The 20,363-nt window shown below is 32.8% G+C and overlaps 2 protein-coding genes across 7 annotated transcripts; both read left to right on the top strand.

Annotated features, from left to right (window-relative positions):
• Positions 1–9,444: 9,444 nt before the first annotated feature.
• Positions 9,445–14,255, top strand: LOC109000524 (splicing factor U2af small subunit B-like). Of its 6 annotated transcripts, none has more exons than XR_004802239.1 (3): positions 9,445–10,553; positions 11,536–12,679; positions 13,525–13,751. XR_004802239.1 is itself a non-coding variant. In XM_018977439.2 (2 exons), the coding sequence occupies exon 1, from the start codon at positions 9,673–9,675 to the stop codon at positions 10,519–10,521; it is 849 nt and encodes a 282-aa protein (XP_018832984.1). In that variant the 5' UTR covers positions 9,445–9,672; the 3' UTR covers positions 10,522–10,553; positions 13,771–14,255. The 6 variants fall into 6 exon arrangements, 2 of the variants coding, with proteins under 2 accessions (XP_018832984.1, XP_018832983.1); XR_004802240.1 differs by having other exon boundaries at positions 11,542–11,878; positions 13,525–13,746; XR_001997730.2 differs by having other exon boundaries at positions 11,536–11,878; positions 13,530–13,744.
• A 2,712-nt stretch (positions 14,256–16,967) lies between these two features.
• On the top strand, positions 16,968–19,599 carry LOC109000523 (bZIP transcription factor 60-like). Its single transcript, XM_018977435.2, has 3 exons — positions 16,968–17,632; positions 17,803–18,026; positions 19,073–19,599. The coding sequence occupies exons 1-3, from the start codon at positions 17,190–17,192 to the stop codon at positions 19,315–19,317; spliced, it is 912 nt and encodes a 303-aa protein (XP_018832980.1). The 5' UTR covers positions 16,968–17,189; the 3' UTR covers positions 19,318–19,599.
• Positions 19,600–20,363: the final 764 nt, after the last annotated feature.

The raw sequence follows: 20,363 nt of genomic DNA, 5'->3' as shown, positions 1-20,363 counted from the left end.
ACCCACTTTTTTATTAAATGAAGTATAAGATGCTTGTATATCCCAAAAGTGTATCTCTAATCTAATTCTAATTTCTATAGAATAACACATGATCCACTTGACATAATTTAATTTGTAAGATTCAAATTTTAAAACTTATATTCTAAATCCAATTATGCCACATGGATAGTGTGTGATGTAATAGTTTTTAAATAGAATTAGAAAATTAGAAAATTTTCAATTTTTCACAAGAGTAATGTTTTTAAAATTTTGTTAGGCATTGAAAATATTTTTGAATTGAAGTTGAAAATCCAAAATAGTTTAAAATTTAAATAGTTAATTGTTTGAGATTTTGTAGGCACAATTTCTGTGTTTATTTTAGGGGTGAACAATAACTGGCAGAAATGATAGGAAACGGCCAACGGAGTCTGAAACTGGTGGAGAACCAATCGGCCAACAATCCAAAATACTAGAAACTGATGTCGATTGATTGATTATGTTCAAATTGGGCGAACCAACCGATATAATATATATTATTTTATTTTTATATAAAACGATATCGTTTTGTACATACGTTTTAGAAAATAAAAAATAAAAAATGATGCGGTTTGATTTAATACATCAATTGGTGTTGTTTTAGGTTAGAGCTAAAGCCCTAGCCCGAGCCCCCATCCCCCCGCTTCATTTCTTCACATAGTGTCGTTTCTCACTTTCTCTCTCTTGCCGACTTCATTGTTTCTCTCAAACCTCTCTATGTTGTCAATTGGTGAGACTCAACTCACTGGCCCTGTCGCCCTAATGTTGTCTCTCTCTGCCTCGTGTCCCATCTCTTTCTCTCTCATGAATCTGCCCGTAAGTTAAATATCTCTCTCCCAATAGGAAAATACTAGGGAGCCCGATTTGGGCTCCCGTTTCTAATTTCCCGTCTGACGTGGGAAGGCCAGTTGGCCTTTTCCACTTTACATTTTTTTTTTAACTTCTTCTTCTCACGTGATTCTCTTCTCTCCTGTCCCATGTATTCCTCCCTCCCACTCTCCCTCACCCCTAGATCTCTCTCACTCGCGTCTCCCTTCCCATTTCCCTCACTCAGATCACAGACCGCGTCTCCGTCTCCATCTCCCCTCCCTCGCATCTCTGTCTCCATCTCCGGTCACTGCCTAGTTCTTTTCCAAGGTAAGATGCCGATTACTCTCCGAATTTTTTTTTTAATTTTATTTCAGATGCTTTAGTTTTGTTTTTTGTTTTCTAGCTTTGGTTGTACCAACTCAAACCGAGTCCAGCACGTACTTTGACAACCAGCCCAGACGATCCAGAAGAGCTCCAAACCTGCACAAATAATGAAGAAAACGAATAGTCTCGTGAAACGGTTGCACTTGAAGCACTGCGAATCCTTTTCATCGACTTTTTTTCTCTGCAGATAAATACAATGTGACAAGAGTGAAACGAACCTTTGGGCCACTAAGAGCTGGAAGTTCCATGAAGATGAATCCAGTAGCATATAGGTACATCTCTAAAGACAGAGAGTAAAGCAAGCTGCTTGTCTCTGGAGTTCGGATTTACAAATGGAGGATTTAGGGTAAATCAATGGTTTAGGTGACAATGAGGGTTTTGGACGGGTTTGTAAGTAGGCGTTGAAGACAATGAAGAGACAATAATCAATGATGTAAGAAGCAGCATAGATAATGATTCCGAATATGAATGAATTATTACAATAATGCGAGTAGTGATGATAGAATTGTTGTACCAATTTGAGACCCATTGTTAGGTTTTTTTTTTAAATCTCAGTTTTGAGTTTTGTTGAGTTTTGGAATTTTATCTCATCTCAGTTTCGGCATTGTTGAGTTTGTGGATTTGTTTCGGTTAATTTTATTTCATCTGTGAGCGAGAGGTTCTCCAATAGTTTCGGTTACTTTTATGAGTTTTGGCGTTGTTGGTAGTCAAAGTACGTGAGGAGAGGAAGAAAAAGAAAAAAAAAATAAAGTGGAAAGACCAGTTCCCACGTCAGACGGGAAATTAGAAACGAGAGCCCAAATCAGCTCCCTAGCATTTCCCCTCCCAAGGGCCCAAAATTGATCGAAAATTTCCGAACCGACCATAATTGCACTAGACGATTTTCGCCCCCTTAATCTGTTGGTTCAATTGATCTTATAAAAATAAAAAGCTAGTCGGTTTTCACTAGGGCTGGGCTCCGACAGAGAGGAAAGCCAGACTCCAACTAAAGTGAACTCTGATTAGAGTTGCCGATGTCAGATTCGGACGCCAGAGCTCCGATCTGTGTTGAAGGAAAGAAGAAAAGCAAAAAAAAAAAAAAAGAACAGAAAAAATAGCTCCAGCTCCCAAAGCAACGACTAAATTCGTAGGAAATCGAGAAATCAAGAAAAATCAAACAACATCCGATTTAACTATATAAATTCAAGAAATCCAACAAAACATGGGGGCAACGACAACCCATTTAACAAAATGACAAACAACCACCGAACTCGGTTTTCCTTTTATTTCCAAGAACAGAGGCAGAGTCGGTATAGCATGGGAACTCACAAAGATACAGGCGTATGAGTATGAGAGCTTAAAGATGAGCTCGGGTAGTACGTATTAAGTCTGCGTTTGGATAGTGAGATGATCTTAAATGATATGTTAATAATAGTAAAAAAAAAAAAAAATTAAATAATAATGAATAATAGTAAAAAATCGTGAAAAATATAAAAAAAATAACGAGAAACCACCTATATAAATAAATACCATAAAAAAAATCAATAATATACCTATGACTAAAAATGATAAAATTTATGATAAGAAATAACATATTTTATGTAAAATAATAATAGACAACAGACACGTGCCTATGCCAAAACTTAAAAGAGTGAAACTGTGTAAGTACTGGGCCATGGTAATGTTAAGCGTGGCTCTTGACCTGGACCATTTGTAATTAGTAGGGGTGTAACCGGTCCGGTCCGGTCCGGTTTTGGACAAAATCTAGGACCGAACCGATATGTTCCGGTTTTGTATTTTTCAAAACCGATTACGTCCCGATTACCCTCCTAAACCGGTACTTCCGGTTTTACCGGTTTCCGGTCCGGTCCGGTCCGGTTTTCCAGTTTTTTTTAAATGTAAAAAACATATAATAAAGTGTTAATTCTTATTATAAAATATTATTAAAAATTTAATATATATATTATGCTTAAAGCATATGATCAATTAAATTTTTATCTTTAAGATTAAACTTTTATTTTATAAATTATAACAACATTATCTTATATATAATTATATTAATAACATATGATCAAATAAATTACAAATGTTCATATTTAAGATTAACATTTTATGTTATTATTTATAAATTATAATATAAAATTTTTTCATATATGATATATAATTATATATATTATATATAAAAATTTAACATATAATTATATATTATATATATAAATATTTTGTATAATATATAAATTAATTTTTATATTTTTTTTTCCAACCGGTCCGGTTCGGTCCGGTCCGGTCCCAAAAACTACGGAACCGGAACCGGACCGGAACCGGCCGGTTTTTATAAAATAGGAACCGGTTCCGGACCGGACCGGTTCAAAACCGGACCAACCGGTCCGGTTCGGTCCGGTCCGGTTTCCCGGTTTCCCGGTTTAAATTTACACCCCTAGTAATTAGCTTTATATGATATTGAGTTTTTGGAGAATAATGTGAGCTTTTATAGCCTATCAAATTACTCAAGTATCCATGTATTTAGATCTCACGCTTTACCACACAATCAACCAAATTGATTAGCCGCTTGTTATATGATAATCTGATAAATAATCAAATACATAAAGTAATAAAGGTGCTTAAGATCGACTTTGGTTACGAAGGGAAACATTTTGAAGAACTTCTCAAAATTAAAAACCTACGGAGCAGTCAAATTCAGAAAAATCAATCTCATTATTTGAACATCAATTACAAGAAAATCTCAATTACAAAACCTTTGTAATTTGACTCTCTTACTTGATCAGACAAACGACCTGTTTGTCTTTTATCGCAATAGCAGCCAGAACCTCTGTCGATTTTCAAACTATTGACTTCCTTTCTAGAACTCCAGTGGCTAAACTTGATCACCTCAACTCCGACACGGAGTAAGCACGCACTCAAAGTGAGAAAGGGAAAAACACTAGAAAATTTTCTCACACTCAAGCTCTTAGATCTCTCTTATATCTCCAAGCTCTCTAAAAATTAACTTATCAAAAGATACATCCCTCGGTCGAGATCCTCTGTTAAATAATCTAGCCAGTATTGGATTTGTAGTAAGACTTTGCTGACGGACTCAGTCTATTAGGAATTTTAGATGCAGTAAGAATCTGCTGACGAGAGAACTATGCAGTGAACGAGTCTACTGATGCGTTTGTTGACACATGGCGCTAAGTCTTCTCATCAGATATAGTTTCTATTTAACTAGATAATTCCAAACTCCTTAAACTTCAGATATACATTCTCTTGACTTATCTAACCTCTTATCTAACAATTATTTAAATCAAATGTAATTTAGATAAAGATAAAATATTTATATTCATCCAATCTCAACAAACTACCAACTTAAATAAATCTTTATAATCCTAATCATCTAATCCTAACCAACCATTTTTACATTTACAGCTTAGATAATGGGAAGGGAACTCATCACAAGCAAAATGGACTAGAAGTCTGCCAAATCAAAAGCATGTTTTATACCCATGTCTCAAATAGAATGATTGAAAGTTGAAATGCATAATGATTCCACATCGACCACGTGATGTTCTTGAAAAGCCCCAGGACCATTTAGGGGTTGATAGGATATGATAAGCTTTTAGGTCATCTTATTTTATTTTATGTTATGTTATCTTATTATTATAATTTATTTATTTTTTAAAATTTTATACAAAATTTAATAAATAATTTAACTTTATTAAATTTTAAAATAAAAATAATATTATAATAATATTTTATTCAATTTTCAATTTTTATCTCATCTCATCTCAACTCCCTTATCCAACTTTCAATTTAACAATAGTTTCCTTTTGTTTTTTTTTTTCCTTATTTTCTTACGTTAGATGTCGTGATTTTTCTTTCAATTTGGTGGCTCATAAATTTCAATTTCAAATATTGGGGATGAAAGTGGAATTGATTTGGAAAGAACAGATATTTTAACCACATATTTAAAAGACCCACACTGAAAAGTCTCCCTATATAGACTTCAAGGATGAAGTAATGTTACATATCGTACATTGTTTTGAAAAATAATAGAATTTATTATTAAAAAATTAATTTTTTTCATATACATATCGTATTTATTCACTTTTTTCAAAATGACTGTACTATACTTGCACATTCACGACTGCAAATATCATTGATAAGGTTTTTTCACTTTTTCATGTCTATCACCTCTTTAAGACTTTATGGCTTATGCAGTAATTTGTGATATAAATCACTTTAAAAATACTTTATGGTATGAATTTAATATAAGAATAATGTTAAATATAGTTTTAGATTGTATAATTTTTTTTAAAATAATAGAGCTCATTATTAAAATATAAGTTTTTACTTTTATGTGAGTCATTGATTTATCATATTTTTAAAAAAAGAATGCGTAAAACACACTTCAAGGGTGTACAAATTATTTTCCTTTAATATAATTATTAAAAAAAATTAGGAAATATATTTGTCGATGTTAGTTAATATTGACGAGGTTGCATAAGAAACCAAACCCGCTATGCAACAGATTTGTTTTTGTTTTAGGAAATATGAAAAAGATGAGTGGAAAAAAGATTGGAAAGCAACCAAGAAAGCAAGCTTGGTTCCTCAGCATGAGGAAGCCACATGGAAATCAAGCCTCAGCACCTTCACTTTCTCTGGTGTTGGTTTCAATAGATGATGCCTGCATATATATTTGGAAGAGTGAGGTTTCGAACTTCAGACCACCATTTTAAAAGATGAGAATTATGCCAATCAGGCCTTTGGCCATTACATTCTACTTTATAAGATTACAAATAAAATATCTATATTTTCCATTCATACGTGCACAAACACAATCATCATAAATATTGGCAGACAACAGCAAAAAGAATGAAGCAAACTTTGTTTACGCTATTATCATTTCATCTAGCTGAAACAATATTTTATAATATGAAAGATGTACAAGAGCTCATGTGGTTATTTTGGCTAACCAATATCACAGCTTTGAATGTTGCACTGATCTGTAACATATATATCTGGAGTAACGTATCTTTTTGTGGTTTGGTCAAGCACTTTTCCTAACATATATATCTGTAGAGCAAAAATAATACGCATGAAAAATTAACACACGTCAAGATTTTATTCAGCACGGCAAAACAAGAAGCACAGACAAAGCAACACATCCCTGAACAACATATGAACCAAACCCCATGTTAGAAAATGATATCCTCATCATTGTGCGCAGCTGTAGATCATATAATAAGTTATGAGTTGAAGAAGTCCTCCCTTTTCAGTTCATCCAACTCTCCCTTAATACACAAAATCAAAAAGGAAAAAAAAAAAGAAAAAAGAACACTCAACACGCAAGCAAACTCATCCAGACATTTATGGCGAGATACATGCTTGAACATGGTCCTTGGTCGGCCAGAAGAAAGGAACCCCAAATTCGGTTGAACTAAACCAATTCGTAAGCCCTGAATTTTGTAACACCAAATAAGGAACACAAATGGTATAACAGACCCTAGAAACCCTTAATAGACCTCAAAGAGATCTTCACAAATGGTAAGTCCCAAAATTCTCGACCCCAAACGTCTCTCCATATCATAAATGATAGATTAATCACAAAAAAGATGGAGTGGGTTAGAGCACACAAATTTGAGACAGAGAGAGATATATAAGATGTGGGAGAGAAATGCTTTAAATATTTGAGGGAGAAGAAATATTAGGACCCTTGTATCGACATCGCATACCTGGTCGCTGGAAAAGGAAGAGAACATGCGGGATCAGAGAGAGAGAGAGAGAGGAGAGGGTGGTGCGGAGGCGTCACGAAGACCAGTCGAAGCCGTTGCCGATGGTGCAGTGGTGACGTTCAATCAGACCAGTGGATTTCATAAGGCTTGAATTCTGTAGCTCAGAGTTACTGTAATATGATTTTGCCTAATCCAATATAGCATATTTTCACGTCTTATTAGAGCACTAGCAGTGAGATAGCCATAGTCAAATTTTGACTAAAATTTAGTTAGGTTGCTGAAAAACTAACTACACCAAACTCAACAAATATACAACAAATTTGGCCAAATAATTTTTCATGTATAAAAGTTAGCTTCCCGCATGTATGAATCAGTAGCATTTGAACCGAACTTAATTGCATACGGTGAACCTGGCACATTTGGCTCTGCTTGTCTACCAATAAAAGCAAACCACTCTGTCGAATAAATTAAAGTATGAGCACTACAACCCATAAAACAGCATGAATAATTACAAAGAAAATTAAATGCATGCATCACCTTGACAACCAACAATATTCTCACTCGCTAGGACACGTTTGGGTGTTGAAAAGTATTGAGAAATGTTAAAAATATTTGTGAATAGTTATGAATAGAGATTGAAATGAGTTTGTGGGTCTCATTGAGAGTATTTTAAGTTATTTAGATGTGTGAAGTATGTTGAGTTGTTGACTTTTGAGTAGGTAGTTGAAAAATATGTGGGTCTCATAAATATTATAGTGATTTGATTTTTAATAATAAATATTATAATGATTTTATTATAGTGATTTTTTAATATTAATAAATATTGTAGTGATTTTTTTTTACTTTTATATATAATAATGATAAATATTATAATGATTTTATTTTTAATTTATATATAATAATGATAAATATTATAATGATTTTATTTTTAATTTATATATAATAGTGATAAATATTATAATGATTTTATTTATATATATATAATAGTGATTTTATTTTTTATTTATATATAAGTGAGTGATTTTATTTTTTATTTATATATAATAGTGATTTTATTTTTATTTATATATTTTAGTGATTTTATTTTTTATTTATATATAATAGAGATAAATATTATAATGATTTTATTTTTTATTTATATATTATAGTGATTTTATTTTTTATTTATATATTATAATGATTTTATTTTTTATTTATATTTAATAGTGATAAATATTATAATAATTTTATTTTTTATTTATTATATATTATAGTGATTTTATTTTTTATTTATATATAATAGTGATAAATATTTTATATTTATATATTATAGTGATTTTATTTTATATTTATATATTATAGTGATTTTATTTTTTATTTATATATTATAATGATTTTATTTTTTATTTATATTTAATAGTGATAAATATTATAGTAATTTTATTTTTTATTTTTTATATATTATAGTGATTTTATTTTTTATTTATATATTATAGTGATTTTATTTTTTATTTATATATTATAGCGATTTTATTTTTTATTTATATATTATAGTGATTTTATTTTTTATTTATATATTATAGCGATTTTATTTTTTATTTATATATAATAGTGATAAATATTTCTTATTTATATATTATAGTGATTTTATTTTTTATTTATATATTATAATGATTTTATTTTATTTATATTTAATAGTGATAAATATTATAGTAATTTTATTTTTTATTTATATGTAATAATGATAAGTATTATAAAATGTTTATAAATAGTTATGAGTAGAGATTAAAGTGGATTTGTGGGTCCCATTGAGAGTATTTTAAGTTGTTTGGCATGTGAAGTATTTTCAAAAGTACGAGAATATTTAGAAAGTGTTGAGGAATGTTTGGTACCCAAATATAACCTAAGTGATTAAAATATGAACAACTCGGGTAAAATATGAATAAATATTTCAATTATAATTAGAATTAAAATAAATAAAAATATTAAAATTAATATTGTAATAAAATATCGATAGATTTAGAAAATTTATTATTTAATATTATTAAAAAATGACTAGTAAATTTATAAAAATAAATTTTTTAATGAAGATTTAGCCAAACTTTAACAAGAACACTATTAGTGCTCTTAGGCTTTTGCCATTTGAATGACTTTATTTGAATCTGACAATTCTAATGAGTACTCTTAATTCTAGTTTATTTTTATAATTTATTTTATTTAATTATTATAATTTTTATATAAAATAAAATAAATATTTTATTTTTAAAATTTAAAATAAAAATAATATTTTAATAATATTTTATTTAATTTTTAACTTTAATATCAATCAACCTCGTTATATTTCAAAAACAAAGAGGCGTAAATCAGAAATCTAATCCCATCCAAATGCGTACATATGAGCGCTAGGCCTCGGCCTCGGCCTCGGCCCATATTCTAGTCAGAGAACTGAAAAGTAAACGCACTTAACGCCCACGATGCCACGTGCACCTGGCGTTCATTTTATTAATTTAGCTGACGTTTGAGCTTTTGGTGGACTGAGGATGTTATCTAGTTTGGTCGACGAAGACTCTTATAAACCGGCGATTTGGGGCTCACTTTGCTAGAACCTTCCAAACCAAATTCCCCAATTCTCAAAATTAGGTCCCCCCCAGTCGGCCATAAAAATAGTTCGTCTCAACATCTCCATTATCTCTGGCCCTCTCTATCTCATTTTCATTTTCTAGTCGGACTATTATTAGGTCTCCGGAATCACCCTAATAATCGGGCCTTTTCCTCTATGGCGGAGCACTTGGCTTCGATCTTCGGCACCGAGAAGGACAGGGTGAACTGCCCCTTCTACTTCAAGATCGGCGCATGTCGTCACGGCGATCGTTGCTCTCGCCTCCACAATCGCCCCACGATCTCGCCGACCCTTCTCCTCTCCAACATGTACCAGCGCCCGGACATGATCACACCCGGCGTGGACGCCCAGGGCCAGCCCATTGAACCTCGTAAGATCCAGGAGCACTTCGAGGACTTCTACGAGGATATCTTCGAGGAGCTCGGCAAATTCGGGGAGATCGAGAGCCTCAACGTCTGCGATAACCTCGCCGACCACATGATCGGCAACGTCTACGTTCAGTTCAAGGAGGAAGACCAGGCTGCCGCAGCATTGCACGCCTTGCAGGGACGCTTCTACTCGGGCCGCCCCATTATCGCGGATTTCTCACCAGTCACAGATTTCCGCGAGGCCACGTGTCGGCAATTCGAGGAGAACAATTGCAACCGAGGCGGGTACTGCAATTTCATGCATGTTAAGCTGATTGGAAGGGAGCTGAGGAGGAAGCTCTTCGGGAGGTACCGTGGGTTTAGGATTAGCCGGAGCCGGAGTCGGAGTTTGAGCCCGCGTCATAAACGAGAGTATAGGGATTATAGAGACCGGGACCGTGATTATCGAGCGAATGGGAAGCGATCGAGCAGGGACAGGTATGACAGGGATGGTGGTGGTGGTGGTGGTGGAGGACGGAGAAGGCATGGTAGCCCGAGGCGGAGCAGGAGCAGAACCCCCGTGCCCGGGAGGGAAGGGAGCGAGGAACGGCGAGCTAGGATTGAACAGTGGAATCGGGAAAGGGAGGATAGGCCGTGATATCTGGAGTGTTTTCCTTTGCATTCGATATGGTAGGGTGCTCAAAATTTCTTCCTTCTCTAGGCTTTGTAGATTTTTTGGATCTACTTGACAGACATTTAAAATTACCCTTACCTTTGTACCATCGGTACTGATTCTAGCGTCTGTTAAGATAGTTTATTGGTATGATCAAGTGATCTAGGCAAAGATTTTATTCCTGCTTCTATACTGCTTTTATGAGCCTTCTTGTAGTGTTTATTTAAATCCTTTATTAATGGTTCTGGTACTGTGTTATTGTTAGTCCTCTTTCTAAATCTCCATGCTTCTAAGTTTTCCTATGTTCAGTTCTGAACCCAAACTGGAGGATGGACTTGTAAAGGGCGAGAGCGAGTCCCATACAAATTGTTAGTTTATGTGTAGTCTGCATTTGTTAACAAGTTCATTGGCTCAGTTTTAGTTGACAATACAGACCCTGATTTTAAGGCTATGTGATTTGTGGATAAAGTAGTTTCAATTAGATTCTGGTTTTTGGAGAAAGTTTCTAGGTTTCATGATTGTTTGGTGCTCAATGGATGATCAAAGATTTTATAGCTTAGCATGTCTTTAGAAGGTGGCGAGTTCCCTGTGGCTTTTCTCTTTCCCTTGCTAGTCAGGAAGGTTAATTGATGGTTATGTTTAAGATATACTTCTCATTACTCTTTGATCCAACATACTGATTTTGAGCCTTATTAGAGGACCTCAGCACACTTGTGTGGTGGGTTAGGATAGTCGTGCATCTGATTCTGACTGGGCCTGCGATTACAAGTCCACATCTGTTATAGGTAACTAGGCTAACTAGCTGTGATTGGTAATATGCCCCATTGGTGGCACTGGAATTCGTAGGTGTTTCCTAAGGGTCTGGATATTGGTGATCAACCACTTGATTCTTATGTTTTTTTTTTATAATTTCTGTTCCTGCTTTTATTTTCTAGTCAGAAACTTGATCCTTTTCTCTTTTTTCAGATCTCTCTAATGACTTTTCCATTTATGATTTAGGATCAGATTTGTAGCCCTGAAAATTGGGCTTGCTGAGCTCAAAGTTGGTCAGAAACGGGTGCTGGTTTAGTTTTCTACTCTCAAACTTGTCCTTTTTTCTCTCTAATGATTTTCCATTAATGCTTTTAGGGCCAGATCTGGCTGCCCTGAAAACTGGGGTTGCAGAACGCAAAGTTGGTCAGAAAACGGGTTCCTGGTTTTATTTTCTGGTCAGAGACTTCTATTTTTTTTCTCCTACCTCTCTAATAATTTTTCCAATTATGCTTTTAGGGCCAGATCCGGCAGCCCGGAAAACTGGGGTTGTCGACCTCAAAGTCGGTCAGAAAACAGGGCAAGTTGTCTGGTTAGTGTATCATATCTTAGTTTTTTTCTCCTGACAAAAAGTGTTTATCGGGATCATAATTGTTCTTCTGCCTCTAGGTAAAGGAAAAAACAGGTTATGTTTTCCTTTTTGTTGACTCACGGTTATTGACTTCATGACAGTATGGGTCTCTAAAACTAGCTGAGGTGTACCTCTCTATGTTTTTGTGGTGTTATAGGAAAATAGTTGATCCCTTCTGTTAGAAACATAAAAACATTTTTTATCCTCATTATTGAGAATCCAAAATTCACCTCCTCCATCATTTGTCCCAGTGCTTGATATAGGGTTTTACTAGGGGTGGCAATATGTGACATGACCAGTGAATCCAACATGAACACGACACAAAATTAGCGAGTTTGACTTTGATGTTAATGGGTAATCAAGTCAAATGGGTTATGCGTGTTATTTCAACTCATTTACATAAAACAAGCTTAAATGAATCGTGTTGTGTTGATCTATTTTTTATTAATTATTAAACGGGTCAAAACGGGTGACATGACAAGACCCATTATCTAAATGAGTTGGATTAGGGTTTGAAAGTTTGACACGTTTAGCTTAATGGGTTGGGTTAGGGTTAACCTATAAGTCGAATATTCATGACTTGGCACGATACAAACACGAGCCGAAAACACGAATTGTACCTCTAGGTTTTGCCCATGATCATACAGCCAAGGCCCAAGACAGTTGGTTTTGAGAGGGCCAATGTATTTACTTCTTGAAGTGTTCATTCATTGGGGTTGAGAAGATGTTGAGGATTAAAAGGCCATGACTTCAGAAACTCTTGTAAGCTATTTTAGTTTGAAAAGTTCCATTTTCAGGCCGGTGTGTTGTGCTAATATAGTGCTTACATGATATAATTTGATTTGAATCTTACAAATCAAATCTTATCATTTAAGTGATTTAAGTGATATAGATGATGTGTTCTACATAGCTTGAGAATAGAATGACTTTTTGTTTGGTTGAATTTTCATTCATTGGTGAAGTTAAGTTTATTAGTGCGGACTTGCATACTTATAAAAAAAAAAAAAATTAGTACGGACTTGCATAGTTTGAAGTATTGACTGCACCTCGAGCAACACATTGCCATGTCTGTATGTTTGGATGCAAAAAAGTTTGTTTGCTTGTTTGTTTTTTTTTTTCCCGGAAGTTTTCTATTTCAATCCAAACATCTTTAATTTTTTAATAAAAAAAATTATTTCTCAAACAACTTTGATTTCCCTAGTTTACGTGAAAAAATGAAAACTAAAATATTTTTAAAAAATATTAGAAAAATAATAATTATACTTCTCATATCTTCTTGCCTATTTTCACAAACCCTCACAAAACACGTATTAATAAATTCTTATGAAAACAACTTAATTTTAGTAAAACAACTTGATATTTATTATTTATCTACAAAAAAAAAAATTTATCGGGAACCCAAGAGACTGGAGGGCCCTTTTAATCTGTTGGAATTTTGTGCTCAATAATTTTATTTTCAACAGGCTCAATCTTTATCATATTTGCATAGAATCCATTATAAAAAGTTGTGTGGGTGGGTGTGTGTGTGTGGATAATACTGCATAAATGAGTAATAAATTCGGGATGTGTGAATTGTGACGAATCTTTCTTCTTTCCTTGTTATTTAGGTTAGATGGTGTGCGGCTAACTACTTACATGGCTGCTGCAACTGCAAAATTTTCCCAGGAGGCTAGTATATCATATTTTGCATGTTTTTGTGTTGTGGTTAGATGCATGAATGAACCCATCTAATGAGGGGACTTCAACTTATCTACGTAGTTTATTTTTTATTTTTTCTTTAAGTTTTAACTTGAGTTTTTTTTTTAATTCTCTATAGTTTATTTATTTTAAAAAGGATATACTTCTGAAACCAGGCACCAATTCACTCGAAATGCCTAGCTGGGATGATCATGCTAGAGAAATGGGCTATTAACGCCAACGAATCCAATACCAAAAAATGCCGAGTGTGTACTTCTCATCATAATAATACCCTAAAGTCGCAAGAAAATCAGTTTGTTCCTCACCAGTTGCAGAACAAATCCCGGAACGAGAATTGCAGCTTATGAACTCGGCTGCCCTCACCAATTCCTGTGAATCCTCAGATCTTAAAATGGATACATACAATCTCTGAATTTGTTTTGCCTCTAATATTTTAATAGGAGATTGAACATTGAAGGAGGTTGGTGACTGCAATCATTTTTGTCCCCAAATGTTGATATTTTGCCCATCCCCAACCTTCCATCTAAGGCCTTCCTTCGGTAAGTCTAGTGCAGAATTCTCTAGATTTGTGAAACTCCTCGACCTTGCTTTGCACCGAACAGGTCAGTTTGAGTTTTGATATATGTAGTTATTTTGCTTATTTTTTATGTATTTTATTAATATGATTGGTCAAATTAATTATTTTATATTAAAAAAATAACACAATCAATCACATTAATAGCGGAAAAATAATTCCATATAGAGTTTTTGATTTTATAATTGGGTGAGACCACGGATCTACATAAATTGGTAAATTATAATTACTATTTTGAAAAACGAGAAATGACAGTTGGCATAACATATGATAATCTGAATTGATTAAAACTTTTTTTTTTAATTTTAAAATTTTGTATTTATTGAATAAAAATTACTTATTAAACTAAATTTCCTTCTAAAAATATTCGAAGTTTAAAAAATAAATATATAAAATTTGGTAGCCTAGACCAATCACGTTGCTTACCTATTTTGCATTTTTATGTAAAATGACTAACATGTCAAAATAAGGTCTCCATCGGATATATAAAAGGAAAATGCTTGGTTGTCCTCCAAATATAAAATACATATGTGATAAAATGAAAAATATTTATTATTTATTATTTATTTCTTCTTCCTTATCTTCCTTATACTTTTCATATTATGCTTTCATTTATAAAACATGAAAAAGTTCTAATATCATTTCAATACTTTATTTTAATGAAAATAAAATTACTTATGATAAAAGAAATTTGCAAAACATGAAAAAAGGATGAAAAGACCAAAGAGAAAAAAGGATGAATGTGTTTTGTTTTTCATTTTTGTTTTAGTTTATTATTAGACTATTGATGTCATTTTGCGAAAAGATAGCGTAATGACATTAATAGTCAAAAATATTGAATGATAGGTGAATATTAAAGATTTATTAATAGTTGAAGAAAATATTTAAAATAAAGAAAGAAAAAATATTTAAATATAAAAAATAATAAATAAGTTAATGTATGGTGTATTAATAAAATAATTAATTAAAATAGAAAACTTTAATTTAATTAATTATTTTATATGAAAATTTAGTTAACTCGAGAAGGTATACCGACGTAAGATGATACTTTAAAAAGAGAAATATTTTAATCATAAAGAAATTGTATAAAGATAAATTCATAAATTAACATGATTTAGTGCATGTTTGAGATTGTAATGTGAAATATAACTTATAACTTTAGAGTTTATAGATTATAGCTTAAGCAATAAGTTTTACTATTAAAAAGTTATTTACTATTTAGTAACTCTATGTTTAAAACACTTTCAAATATCTTACATTTATTTAGAAACAAATTTAAAAAATATTTTCTGAGGTAAAAATGTCAAATTATTTGATGTTTTAAGGATTATGACCAAATTTTTGAAAGTTTAAAAATTATAATTATCTGAAAGTTATAAGAGTATTTTCATTTATTGAGTCTTTTTAAATTTGAATTACCTTCCTCATTATCTTAAGATAAATGATATATACAAGTTCTAAATGCACAAATCTCTTACAAGCATTTTATAAAAACGATGACTCCACCATGAAAAAGTGTAAAAAAATCATTTTTTTTTTTTTTTTTTTTTATGGGACTCACATTTTTATAAAAAGCTTGTACAATGTTTGTATATTTGGAACTTGTACTTAACATTACTTTTATTTCAAAAAACACATTTGAGGAAAAAATAAAAATCAAACCTAGTTTTTAACTTATTTGAAATTAAAAAATATTTTATTTGGATTCAGAAATGATTTGAGATGAATTAAGATGATTTGTAAATAGTAGAATAAAAATTGAATTATTTATTATATTTTATGTGAGAATTTGAGAAAGTTGTTTTGAAATTTGAAAAAATTGAATTGTTAATTATATTTTATATGTAAATTTAAGAAAATTGTAATAATAAAATAAGTGAAAGTGAATTTTAAATTCAAACGAGACTTAAAAAATTTTTAAAAATATTTATATAACTTTCATGACTTTTAAGGAATCTTAAACATGTCTTGTAGGTTAGATTAAAAATATATATAAGAGCATTCTCATTGGATTAGCTAAAAGCTAAATCCAATGAGAATTTAGCTATTAGGTCATAAAATCCCTCACATTGAATTAGTTATATTCCAAATATTTGGAATATAGCTACAGTAAAGTCTAAACTAATTTCTAAATTTGGAACATACTATTCATTCATCAAATCTATTTTATATTATTTCTTTATCTCTATTTTTAATATCAATTATTTCTCTCTCCATTTTAAATGACAATTGAAAAAATATAATTAGAATACAATTACTAATTAATATATAATATTATGAATAGTAAAATATGATAAAATAAAATAAATTCATAATTAAAAAAATTAAAAAATTTTTAAAATTATTAATTACTCATTATTTATATAATGAATAAATAGATAATACAATTTAGAGATTTGATGTGAATACTCAAAGTTAAATTTATCTTATATTATTTTATTGTCATATAATGAAAAAATAGTTATTTTAATGTAAAAATTTATGTGAATATAATACTAAATATTAAATTTATCTTACATTCATAAAAAAATATATTTTAATTTAAGTAATCCAATGAAAGTGATTTAAAGTAATTCGTCGTATCAATTTCGTGGAATCATCATCTATATATTTATTTGACATGTCTCGTGGGTTTAAAGAAATCGGTCAACAGCAACTTCAAAATTTCAAATTCGTCCAGCTGAGCAGACGGCACGTCACTATTCGGGGCGCGGGTTCCGAGGCTGCTCTCTAGTCTATTCTTTTTTTGTTTTAACACTCCAGTCTATTCCCTTGGGCACGAAGGAAAGGAAAACAGCCGACGCGTTTCCCAGGTAAATAAACGGCTGTTCTTAGAAAACGCGAAGCAACTTCATTCTTCTTCTTCTTCCACGTTTTTCCTCTCCTCAGGGCTCAGGCTCTTCCCTTTAGTTTATTTTCTTTAGTTAATTTTGGTGTTAATTCTTCCTGTTGCCTTTAGGTTTTCCACTTTTTAAAAAATCATAATCTAATTAGCGGTTTATGGAAGAACAGAAATTTCTTGAAGACGACGACGACATAGTCGGAAGAATCAATTTTGATGGTCTTTTCGATGAATTACCGGAGGGCGCGAATCTTTTCTCCATCGAGCCCCCGGTTTTCGACGAATCCTCTTCGGCCGAGGCCTTTTCGGACCCGTCCCGGGATTCGTTTTCTTCGTGGATCGACGAGATCGAGACCATGTTGATGAAAGACGATGACGGTGAATGTGACGCCGTGGAGCCGAATAAGGAGTTCTGCGATAACTTTTTGGCCGATATAATTGTGGACAAATCGCCTCGGGAGGGATCTAGTGAGGCCGACAAAGACTCTCCATGTGTTTCCGATGACGGAAGTGGTAATTGGGACAAGGAGAAGACCAACGAAGATAACCACGGTGACGGTCAAGTTGATGCTGATAACCCCCTCTCCAAGAAACGGAGAAGGTACCAGTAGTAATTTGATTGCGTACTAAATGATGAAATTATATATATATATATATATGTATGTATGTATGTATCTAAATATATATATAGATACACACGTTGTGTGTGTGTGTGTGTTTTTTATGGTTAGTGTGTATGTGATCAGTGGATGCATCTGAATTTGTCTTCAGGCAGCTGAGCAATAGGGACGCGGCGGTGAGATCAAGGGAGCGGAAAAAGATGTATGTGAGGGATCTCGAGATAAAGAGTAGGTATCTGGAAGGGGAATGTTTGAGACTGGGGCGTTTGCTTCAGTGTTGTTATGCAGAGAATCAAGCTTTACGCCTTGGTTTGCAGTCGGGCAGCGCATTTGGTGCTTCCATAACCAAGCAGGAGTCTGCTGTGCTCTTGTTGGGTATGAATAACATACCATATTGCCTCTTTTTTTGTTTTTCCAAGCACTTGTCAGTTCAATTGAGCTTTATATGATACGGAAAGTGCATTTTTGTGTATCAGTTGAGAGATTTTTAATTCCAATTTGTTACTGAGAACGGTCTAATAACTTGGTCCAACTTGTAATTTTCTCTTTGAAAAAAAATAATTAACGTAGCTATATTTGTTTGCCTAGCTCACCAAAACTCATCAAATTGACTGGTACTCCACATCCTCAGCTTGCTGGGGAGAATCCCTGGTTGAGTCATTCCATTTTCTCTGTTGGGTTCAAATGTCTTATAGCTAATATAAGGGAAGGGGTAAAGGAAAACAAACAAATTACTATCGATAGGAATTTGACAAATTTTATTCCCACCAAGATTTTTTTTCCCAAGGAATTATAGCGTTGCTTTGCTGATTGTTTCTCTTATAAGTAAAGCTATTCTAAGGCCTCTACACCACATAGCATCCACAAGACATAATTTGATTTGGAAGATAAATTTTAAAATTTGAATCTTACAAATAAAATCTTACATCTTATCATTTAACGTGATGTGGATGCCATGTGGATGATGTGTGGTGTAGAGGCGTTAGGCATTATTCTTCTCTTATTTGTAATCAGAAAGTCTGACTTGTTTAGTTTCCCAGTCATAAGAATCAGGCTATGCGATCCAGGAGCTATGTATTTTTCTCCTGGATCATCCATGTCTCAGGAATTCAGACTTTACATGGGTGTGTATAAACTGTATTGATGTCCTGTCCAGTTATATCATGCAACTTGCAGATATATTTGTTATCAAGTTCCATGTATCCGTTAATAGAACTCACCGCTTTTGATTGTAAAAGAGGTTGCTTTGCCTGTGCTTGCCATTTTATGGTTTTGTAAATCTTTAGTTTGAGCTTTTCCAAGTGTTATTAGGAGGTGGGAAATGAAAGAATATATTGTTTTCATTATGCTTTATTTTTTATATTATATTCTGGTAGCTCCATATTTTGTTTTTTGACTTGGTTGACAATGGTTACTTGCAGAATCCCTGCTGTTGGGTTCCCTGCTTTGGTTCGTGGGCATCATGTGCCTATTCACTCTGCCCACCATGCCCCAGACAATTCTGAAAAGGGTTCCACTGGAAAACGTAGGAAAGAAAAATCCAGGAGTGGCTCTAGGAGGGGCAAAAAGTAAGATGTTTGGATTTTTGATGGTCCAATCATTTGTAAAGAGTAGGAGATGCAAAGCTTCAAGGATGAAGATGAAACCGAATTACCTTGTTCTTTGAGTGTTTTTGTGTGAGACCTTCATCTTCCATTACAGGTTGAATATGTTGTTCTCCGTTCTTATGTTCAGGTGTTACTAGTAGTTAAGTGATGATAATAAAAAGCAATGAACATCCTGGTAAAGACATAATAGTAAATTGAAGTAAGGTTCCTTGTCTAACGATTAGAGCTATATAATATGTTATTCGTTGCACCATTTTCGCATCGGACAGCATTTGGCTGTGTCTTTCTTTCTGATTGATGATTTTGGGTTGAAGCAATGAACTTTCTGTTTGCGATATTGAGTCATGCTCTCCACCTATTTTCGTGTCCGATCATGGCTCCACTGAAGCAATCGTTGCGAGTAAGATGGAGCTTCCGTCGACAGAAACTTAATGGAGCTTTATGAAACCCAATTTTGTGATGCTATCACCGGTTTACATGATGTTTTTTCCCCTTACATTTTTGTTCAGAGTTTCTTAAACTTTTAAGATCATGAACACGTTCCGATACCCATATATATATTACAATGTTCTTTTCATACTGCATGCTTCCTCCACCCTCTCCAAATCTCTTGGCCAGAACAGGAGGAAAAAGCAATTTCAAGTCTTGTCATTTTCGATAACATTTGTTAACATGACAATATTTAAATGGTTTCATGTATAAGTTCTTAAGTGACAGTACCGCGTAGTAATGCGATTGAGGATAATAAAATTTATAGTAAATCTATACAACTACCTACTGTGATGCAACCTCCACACAGCTGACCTGTATTTTGTTATTTTTTAATGAAACGCTCGTTTTGGAGATTTAGTAGAACCTATTGAAATCAAAAGAGAAATGTTTTTGTACTTAAAAGAAAGAAAACGTATAAAAGACGTACACTTAAGACCTCACACGTGAGACAAACGGAAAAGTGATGGCTGCCTTAAAACTCCACACGTTTAACCCCACACTTTTTATTAAAATAAACGGAAAAGTGAGAAATCAAAGTAAACGGAACCGAAAAGTGAAAATAAATAGAAAAAAGTTAAAAAGAAACGAAAATGACCTATCGAAGTTGCCCTTT

Source organism: Juglans regia, chromosome 8 (genome assembly GCF_001411555.2).
Source record: "Juglans regia cultivar Chandler chromosome 8, Walnut 2.0, whole genome shotgun sequence".
Lineage (NCBI taxonomy): Eukaryota > Viridiplantae > Streptophyta > Magnoliopsida > Fagales > Juglandaceae > Juglans > Juglans regia.
Note: the sequence above shows the minus strand (reverse complement) of the source record. Positions and strands in the feature narration are given on the sequence as shown.

Coding starts and splice junctions, on each gene's coding strand:
- LOC109000524 (XM_018977439.2), top strand. CDS start 9,673: ATGGCGGAGCACTTGGCTTCGATCTTCGGCACCGAGAAGGACAGGGTG.
- LOC109000523 (XM_018977435.2), top strand. CDS start 17,190: ATGGAAGAACAGAAATTTCTTGAAGACGACGACGACATAGTCGGAAGA. Junction 17,633..17,802: donor CTCTCCAAGAAACGGAGAAG/GTACCAGTAGTA, acceptor ATTTGTCTTCAG/GCAGCTGAGCAATAGGGACG. Junction 18,027..19,072: donor GTCTGCTGTGCTCTTGTTGG/GTATGAATAACA, acceptor GGTTACTTGCAG/AATCCCTGCTGTTGGGTTCC.